At 38.7% G+C, this 10,023-nt stretch overlaps 1 protein-coding gene across 1 annotated transcript; it reads left to right on the top strand.

Moving 5' to 3' along the window:
• The first annotated feature begins 7,024 nt into the window (after positions 1-7,024).
• On the top strand, positions 7,025-9,255 carry kcna3a (potassium voltage-gated channel, shaker-related subfamily, member 3a). The gene has a single exon (XM_044121089.1). It carries the CDS (start codon positions 7,141-7,143, stop codon positions 8,692-8,694), a length of 1,554 nt encoding a protein of 517 aa, XP_043977024.1. The 5' UTR covers positions 7,025-7,140; the 3' UTR covers positions 8,695-9,255.
• Positions 9,256-10,023: the final 768 nt, after the last annotated feature.

The raw sequence follows: 10,023 nt of genomic DNA, 5'->3' as shown, positions 1-10,023 counted from the left end.
TGGAGGACAGTCTGAAAATGCTGGAATCATAAATTCAGCTCTCTGTCTAAAAATCAATAAAAAAAGAGTGTCTAGCCATCCATTTGTTTCCATAAGCTCAATCAAACTTAGCTTATTCATTGGAAAAATGATTTAACTTAAATTTGATTGCCTGGTTGTGACCTTAAACAGACCAAAAACCTGTTGTGTCACTAAATCAAAAACCTCTCTTCACAGGGTAGAGGATATTTGTACATTGTACAAGGATGGCACAACTACTTATGTTGTTTCTCACAAGGGCTGCACAGTGGCACAGTTGGTAGAGCTGTTGCCTTGCAGCAAGAAGGTCCTGGGTTCGATTCCCGGCCCGGGATCTTTCTGCACAGAGTTTGTATGTTCTCCCTGTGCATGGTGGGTTCTCTCCAGGTACTCCGGCTTCCTCCCACAGTGGCTGTGAAGTATATTGGTCTCTCTAAATTCTCTCTTGGTGTAGTGTGTATGTGAATGGTTGTCTGTCTCTGTGTTAATAAAACATAGATAGGCACCAGTAGCCATCCCGACCCAGCTAGGGACAAGCGTATACAGAAAATGGATGGATGGATTTTTTACAAACAGAACCAGGCAGTTTGGACAAAAGATGTTGGGAAAATCTGATTGACCCTGAATAATAGCTGATTAATAACCAAATAAAAAAATTAGGTATAAAATCCCCTCAAAATTGAAATATTCCTCATAAAAGTTATATTAAGAACACTGAACCTAATGACCTAATAATAATGGTTCTATCTGTAGTTTGTGATCCAACATGGATCACAAATTACAGATAGAATAGATAGATACAGATAGATTTCTGAAATAACATAAAAGTTATATTTTAAGAAATAGATGCAATTATATTTTAGTGTCAGAATAAGTGCTGAAGTAAGTTATGATTTGGTGCATGCTCAATTTTTGCATTGTTTATTTATATTGATGCATTAATTTTTCAGCAGCCAAAATCTTTTAGAGCAATACAAAATACCAATATTATGCAACACACATAACAAAGTCAGTGGTAAAGCTTAGCTATGATGAATTTGGAATGACTTTCTCATCACTTTACTGTTGTTATCACCTGCACCTTGTATGTAATAACCACCTATGGGACATTTTTACAATAAATCTTATGCAATGGTTGTAATTTTGGTGAAGAAAAAATGTTGGAGAAATAACCTATTATGTAACATTTTTGTTTCCTTTTCTTTAATAGAACTGATTACAACATAAAGTTTTTAAATGCTTTAAATTACAATTTCTTTCTGGTGCAGAGGTGAGAGTTTAAAACGTTCCTTCAATCCCACTTTTTAAAAGGTGGATCTGGGCTTCCAGAGAATTGTTGATGCATTATTTATAGGCTTGACTTTCCTTTTGACCACTAACAGCGGTGAGAATGGACAGTGTGAGACTGTAATGATTCTGCATTGGCAGGAAACACAGCCAATGCACTGCAGATCGATAAGTGCTTGTTTCTCTGTCCAGATTTATTGATCCACCAGTATTTGTATGTAAGCCAGACCCAGAAGTCAGAAGAGAAAAAAGCAAAAAAAAAAAAAAAAAACAGTAGCTCATTAGTTAAAGAGAAGTCCAGGCTCTGTCACTGCAGATGGAAACCATTGTCCTTTTCTTTGACACAATCTATACAGCTGAAGAATGAAACTTACAGTTCAGATCATTTGCTGGGGTTTTTCAAAAGACCTCACCCTCTCTCAGACCAGAGACACAATGCCATTTGAAATGTTAGTAAAAATTACAGCTTCACAGATTTAATAGGTCACTCTTTAACTTCCCAGACTGATAAAAAGTAAATCTTTTGCAGCATTTGGCTCCAGAGGTTTGGATAAGTGTTTGTCCTGTTTTATCTACTGTTGAATAATCTCCAAAGTGATGGGAAAACAGAATAAATGACCTTGTGTAATCGAAATGCTATTAAGAATTAATGAATGCATGTGAGACTAGATATTACTATGTTTCCACAGTCAGAAGGCTCAATGACATTTTTTGTTTTTTATGTTGTCCTTTTTTGTTTATTTTCTTTGTCTTATTTGTTTTATAAAGAAACATTTAGGAGATTATTGTTGCTTGTTTTTATTGACTTGTCATTTTCAGGTTCATCTTACAGAGAAATCAAAACACAATTTTCTCCAAATATCTTTTCAGACATTCAGACTGGATTCTTCCTACCAGTTAAAGCTCACTTCTTATATGATGTACTGTAAGGTTGTTTGAAACTCAGTAATCTCAACTATTGTGTTTAAAAAGTGAATTCAGCTAAAGAACATGGGAATAAAAGAGAATGTGCGCACAGCCAGACACACTTAAATGTGAGTTATTATAAAATAAAAGTGTCTACCTTGTCCAAGGTCTTCTTTTTAATATCTGCTCTTTCTCGTCGAGCCAATTCTTCTGGTTTTAATTAGAGACCTTGGAACCAAAACAAGTAAACACAAATACACATAGATACACACTTGCAAATCATCTTTTTATCCTTTTATTCTTATTCTTCTTCGTGTAGCATGTTCATGTCTCAGAAAAATTGTTTCTAGTCTTCTTACTGCTGCACGAGTTGGTCTGGATATTATATAACGTCTTCAATTGAACTCCTTTTCTTTTTACAAAACACTTGATGTTTTGTTGCCATGGTGATGATAGCCCAGACAAAACTTTCCATGCACACTGATTTGCAACTAAGCAGAGGTTGTAGCAGCACTATTCCCTCAGTGCAAGTGTTATTTCTAAATAACTGAATTTGATTGAAATACCATCATCACTCAGCTGTGAGTAAATTTGTCTTGACAGGGATCACATTAATCATCACCAAATCCTTGGGAAACAAATTCAGCGACTTCAATCTACACTGTACTTATCTGTATATCTCTTGCAAACAGTTTATTCCTGCCTAAAGAAGATTCTTTGCAAATCTGAAGATAACAGGCACAATCTAAGGTATCTATCAACAGGGTTTGATGACAATGTTGACTTAAATCAATACGCTAAAAAACAGGGAGCATGATGGATAATTATGCAGAAAGAAAATAAATTGTTAATACAAGCTAGTATGAATCAGCTTGTAAAGAAAGGTGATATAATTCCTTCCACAAACTCTGCCTGCGGTGTTTCATTTGTTTTACAAAAGACGTTGCAGGGACCTTCATTTGGTTTGCAATTTTATTTTTTTTACGTCGGAAACTTGTAAACTTTCCAAAACTACAAGCTGTTGCACTAACTGTAATTATTTTATAGATTGAGATAGTTCATATGAACACATTTTTTTTAAAATAATGTTATAGTAAATTAGAAATTTTCATCGAAAAGTGGAAATTTTCCGGTTCTCAGACCAGAGAACACCACAGCTCTGTTTTTTGGGGGTTATTTAGTAATTTCATCTGATTTAAAGATTTTTAAAGTACATCTAATTAACAAATGACAAATTAAAAATGAGTGAAAACAAACTCTTAGCACAACTATTTTTCTACCATTTAAAGGTCTGAATTTTTTTGTTACAGTAGTAAAAATGTTTGTACTTCAATGTATTTATAATAATGGAAATAAAAACCAGCTTTACTCTGTTAAATAATTCAACTGTTTTGGGGGACTGCATCAAGATTTTGTGGTACAAAATGCCCTTTAAATGTTGCAGCATCATTAGTGAGGATGAATTGGGAAGAGGCAGAGTTTAGGTCTGTGTGGCTAATAGCAAAAGACCTAGAAGACCTAACTGAGCACAGAAAGGTCACCTCACTGTTGGGTCGCAATGCTGAGACAAGACAGAGACAAAACTGGAGTGCAAACACTGTTTATCATGAAGAGAGATGGAGGGGGAAGCACTATTTAAAAATAAGCTCAGAAAAAGCTGGTTCTGTTTGTCACTTTTATGATAATACACAGACGCAGTGGTGAAAAGTGAAAAGTTATTGCAGTGTAAAGTGGTGCAAAAGTCTATTTTTGCATTGTCTGCTCCTGATAACAATGGTTCTTAAATGTGATGAAATTGCAATAACGACATTCATCAATTGCTACTTGTTTTTTTTCTCCTACAAGTTGGTGATATATTGGTTCATGCTTTTCACTATCCCACACTTATTCTACATCTATAACTCCATTTAATATTTGAGACTACTCTGTGTTGTATATTTTTATGCTTATTATATTCCACTATATGCACAAATAAGTACAAAATTGTTGAAAGTTGTGAAATTATCATAAAGTACTGACATTCACTGAATGGTTTTGTTCCATTACAGCCACAAATGCCTTTATATTTTAATGGTATTTTATGTGGTGTGCCAAATCAAAGCAGCCCAACCTTGTGAATTGGAAGGAACCTGATGTATGGACGCACATTATAACCCCATGAATCAGTACTTTGTAGAACCAGCTTTTTTCTGCTTTTACAGAAGCAACTACATCTCAACTGGCTTTGTGCATCTGGGAAAAAATTATATAAAAAAAAAAATTCCTTCTCACCCATAATGGTGATTCTTCTTCCTCTTAAATCCTCTACCAGAGGCCTGGGAGCTTGAGGGTTCTCATGAGTATCTTGGCTGTGCCTAGGACTGCACATTTCTGGACTGAGATGTCTGATGTTGTTCCTGGGATCTGTTGTAGCCACTGTTCCAGTTTGGGGGTGACTGCCCCGAGGGTCCCGATGACCACAGGCACCACTGTGGTCTTCACCTTCCAGGCCCTCTCCAGTTCCTCCCTTAGGCCCTGGTATTTCTCTAGTTTCTCATGCTCCTTTTTCCTGATGTTGCAGTCGCTTGGTATTGCCACATCCACCACAACGGCTTTCCTCTGTTGTTTATCCACCACGACTAATAACAGCTGGCAGGATAGCTCAATTTTTCAAGTCGACCAGTGCAAGAATCCAGGTGAAACCGGAAAAGGGCGCTATCCTGTCTGGGTCCTTAGGCAAGATCCTTCAAGCTACAGCCTACCTCATAACATGAGAGACACAAAGAAGCAAGGCTCAGACGTCGCCCGCCAAACAAGGTCTGCGTCAGGTGCTGGGGAACCAGAGCACCTTGATGATAAATGGGCTACTGGAACAACGAGCACAAATGGGCAAGAGGTGAAAACTTGGATCTGTTGGAAAGTTGTGAGGGGCTATATGCAAAGACTGAGGGAGGAATGGTTATCATAACATCCCCAGTCCACACTAAGTGCTAAACAGCTAGTAGCTCAGTGTCAACTGCTATCACAGCTTGAGATTGAAAGTACAACACAAACGCTACCGAAGAGGAGGAACCTGGATGTCAGAGGGCGGGGCTTAACTACAAGCCCCGCCCAGAAAGGGAGTATGCAGCCACAATGACGGAGACAGAGCTGAACGAGGCTGCAACGGACCTGAGAAATAGAATCATGGCAGGAATGACAGACATATATATATATATATATATATATATATATATATAAGTCTCATTGAGAATGTGAATATATATATATATATATATATATATATATATATATATATATATATATATATATATATATATATATCATAGCTCAAGATCATAGCTCAAGCCCATTTGTAAACAGCAACAGTCAAGTCTTTAATTTGATTTAGATCTTGAACATCTCCATTGAAGTTGTAGATTCCAGTTTGAAGTATTTTGAAGCCTCTTACAGATTCTCTTTGAGCATAATCCTTGATTTAGGATGAAAGTAAAAAAAACAACAACTAATGACTGTGGCTTTCCCTGGCATATCATAGCATATATTCTTTTCACTCTTCTATAAAAGCCACCAATGAATTACTGTTTGTCAATGGATTTTCCCACTTGAGTTGTGCTCTTATGCTTCTCAAAAAGTACCATGGCTGTGCTGGATGCTTCTTACATTACTTCTCTCCTTATTCAGTCAGATTAAATTACAAACAGGTGGTGTCTAGTATACCAATTGAGCAAATTCTGAAGGTGATAGATTTTGTTATTTTGGATTATTTAGTTCCACAATGTTTTGGTATGAGGAAAGCCGAAAATTTTACATTATTCATGTTAATAGTCCATAGACAGGCAAATTTGTTAGAATGTTCATGAAGGACTGGATGTGGTTAAATTAGGAGAAAATAGAGGCAGAGATTATTAAATGTGTCGCAATCAAATCGCAATAGAGCACAATCTGCATTCTTGAGTGCATGAAACCACTGAGAAACTCTCTTGATGATGATGGACTCTGTAAATCATGCATTTTCATTGAAGCATTCACTTTCAATCTACATGCTTCTTTGGAGCAGAACACGATTGTTGAGTGTCTTTCCATTTAGTTTTTGTTTTTGTTTTTGTTTTTTTTTATTTGAAATGATGTGACTTATTTTCTTGTTTGATTTTGCTTTAGAAATGTAGCGGGTGACACGTTTAGACCAACACAAGCATGCGCTGAACCCACAGTTCCACTTAAATGAGCGCGAATTGATTTACAGGCGGGTGTGGGTTTGTTTTCAGCACCATGGAGAGCAACACCCCCTCAACAACAAGCGAAACAAAAGAAATGCTGGGAAGGTATTAAACATGCTGAAAGACAAACACTTTGGCTTTGTGGAAACTTTGTTTTCATTTGATTCACAAAAATAATTTGATCACATTTCCTCTAACCCAAAGACGATAACAGTTTGTCAAAACAGACTCATTCGTGTGAATCAGTCTGTTAGTCTGACAATACATTCGTGTTGCTATGTTTCTTTGTCATGAAACAGCAGGCGTTTGAGTTTTTGACAGAAAACAATCAAACAAAACAAAAAGAAAAAAAAAACTCAGTTTGTAATAACTTGTTATTCCCACGCAAAGTGACAAAGACACCATATGAGCTATTTAAAAACGACCTTTTATGAACCCAGTGTGAATAAGACAGAAGGGCTACTGCTCAGCCTTAAGTGTCAAGTTAATTTCCGATTGGGCGGGTGGTGGACGTATGTCAGACATATGCGCGCCGTGGGCGGGTGTCGGTGTGTTGGAAAATAGAGGAAAAGCAGAAGGGAGTGCTGCGCTTCACCCTGTGAATTCGTAGAGACTGTTGATGGTTAGGAGGCATGTAAGTGGCGTCCGCTTCAGCTCTCCAAAGCTGTGAGCTTTGGCTGGGAGTGACGCGGCGCACTCTGCCTTTCCAAACAGAAAAAAACCCACCTGTATGGACGAGCATACTCCCAGCGCTGTCCAGTCGCCTTCTTCAGCCGAACACAACGGCAGGATCGCGGTTGAGAAGGGGGGTTATGGAGAGGTGCAGAGGGACGTCATGACGGTGGAAAACATGCTGGAGGAGTCGGCCGTGCTCTCGGCGCCTCACCTGGCTGTGGATCGATATGAGTGCAGCCGCCAGGGATGTTGCGAGAGGGTGGTCATCAACATCTCGGGTTTACGCTTCGAGACTCAACTCAAAACTTTCAACCAGTTTCCAAACACGCTGCTCGGGGACCCGAGAAAAAGGATGCGCTACTTTGACCCACTCAGGAATGAGTACTTCTTCGATAGGAACAGACCGAGCTTTGATGCTATCTTGTATTACTACCAGTCAGGAGGGCGCATTCGAAGACCTGTTAACGTCCCCATTGATATTTTCTCAGAGGAGATTCGGTTTTACCAGCTTGGGGAGGAGGCCGTGGAGAAATTCCGTGAGGATGAAGGGTTTATTAAGGAGGAGGAGCGTGTACTGCCCAAAAATGATTTCCAAAAACAGGTTTGGCTTTTGTTTGAGTATCCTGAAAGCTCTGGACCTGCAAGGGGAATAGCCATTGTTTCAGTGCTTGTGATTCTAATTTCAATCGTTATTTTCTGCATGGAGACTCTGCCTGAATTTCGGGATGAAAAAGACATATCCACAGTGGAACCCACAGTGAATGGCACTGCTCCAAATGTGCCAAACCCCTTCACAGACCCATTCTTTGTCATAGAAACACTGTGTATTATATGGTTCTCTTTTGAGTTACTGGTCAGGTTTTTTGCCTGCCCCAGCAAAACCACTTTCTCCAAAAACATCATGAATATTATTGACATTGTCGCCATAATTCCTTACTTTATTACTCTGGGGACAGAGCTGGCCGAGAGCCAAACAAACGGCGGTCAGCAGGCGATGTCCCTCGCAATCCTGAGGGTGATCAGACTGGTAAGAGTCTTTCGCATTTTTAAGCTCTCGCGACACTCAAAGGGACTCCAGATTTTGGGACAGACGCTCAAGGCCAGCATGAGGGAACTGGGCTTGCTCATCTTTTTTCTCTTCATCGGAGTCATCCTCTTCTCCAGCGCTGTTTACTTTGCAGAAGCAGACGACCCCACGTCGAGCTTCACCAGCATTCCAGACGCGTTCTGGTGGGCAGTTGTCACAATGACCACAGTCGGATACGGGGACATGCATCCGGTCACTATTGGTGGCAAAATAGTGGGGTCGCTTTGCGCAATAGCGGGCGTGTTGACTATTGCCTTACCCGTGCCAGTGATTGTATCGAATTTCAACTACTTTTACCACAGGGAGACGGACGGAGAGGAGCACCAGCAGTACCTTAACACGGGCAGCTGCGAGCATCTCCCCTCCGACGAGCAGAGAAAGTCGTGCAGCTCCTCTTCCCTCAGCAAATCAGAGTACATGGTTATTGTAGAAGGCTTCAACAGTGCGTTCAAGCAGCCCAACTTTACAACAGAGACCAATCAGAACTGCGTGAACATAAAAAAGATCTTCACAGATGTGTGACGTAAATGATCTATAGTGGATCTATAATGATCTTTATGAAGCATAAAGAAATAATAGATCTTGTAAAGTTGATGTATAGCCAGTCGTGATGTGTCAGTCCATATCTGTGGCTGAACGCTCTAGATGTCCGTTTTAACAAACTTTAATGGGCCTAAGAGAGCTAACTGACTGTACAATCTCTTTATAAGTCGAGTGTATTGTTAAAACAGATATATTTTAGTGTACAACGCCACACGATGCCTACATATCGTGGTGTTATAATTGCAGTGTTCTCCGTGTTGGGATACACGTGTAGCATTTACTCCTGCCAGCCCATTAAAAAACAGCGTGTTGTGCTTCGTGGAAAGACCAGTTCCTTTGTCCAGAAATGTTAATATATTATGGTAATAATTGTAGCCGAATGTCTGTTTAGGTTATATCTAATATCAGAAGCTGTCCACGTGTTGCACTCTGCCGTCTTGTTTAGAGGTGGAGAGGGAAAATGCTTATCGTGAATTAAAAGCTGTATTTTCATTCAGAAATACTTATATAGCCAATATTGAATAAAAACGGAAATTAAGAGACCGTGGTTCTGCCTGTTGATAGCACTTTAAATCGCGCGTGAAAGAAGATTAGGTTAAAATGAATAAATAAGCACAAACTAATGTTGTGTTTGTGGTCATGTGCTCAGTGATGACATACAGCGTGGATGAAAGGAGGCAGAACGTTCAGCAAGTTCCGCCTTGTGATGCAGTCTCCATGACGACGGTGGTTTCCTGGGCAACCCCCGTCTAATGTTTTTATGGTATTGTGTGAGTTTCCACAAATAATTTCCCATTTTTGCCAAAGTAGGTGTAAAGCTGGGATCTATTTTAAGTGCATTTTTATGTCCTATTTCTTGTTTATCTATTTTTGTATTTTAAATTATTTTGGGAAATTTGTGATTAATAAATTTACATTATTTTGTTTTTACTTCATTGCACCATTGAGAAAGAAAAATGAGGATAGAGATATGTACAATTACATGTTTATATTATTGATTTAGGGATATTTCACCAAAAAAATGAAATAAATAAAAACTGGCCAGATAATGTCAGACCAGTGATCAAGCTTTTCCAAATGCAATTGCTCCAGTCTCATAAAAGAAGAATCCTAAATATACTTCCGTAAGTAAAGAAAAACATCATTTAAACGAGGGAAATTGTGATCAGAATGTAAATAGTGTGGAAGTGGGCCAGAAATTTAATTTTGTAACTCAAAAGTTAATTAACTTCCTGTCATGCTTAGATACAAGCTTTACTTTAGAAGTTTAGGAAATAGTTTACAATATTTCCTCCAATATTAGTTGCA

This window comes from Gambusia affinis, linkage group LG07, assembly GCF_019740435.1.
Source record: "Gambusia affinis linkage group LG07, SWU_Gaff_1.0, whole genome shotgun sequence".
Taxonomy (NCBI): Eukaryota; Metazoa; Chordata; class Actinopteri; order Cyprinodontiformes; family Poeciliidae; genus Gambusia; species Gambusia affinis.
Note: the sequence above shows the minus strand (reverse complement) of the source record. Positions and strands in the feature narration are given on the sequence as shown.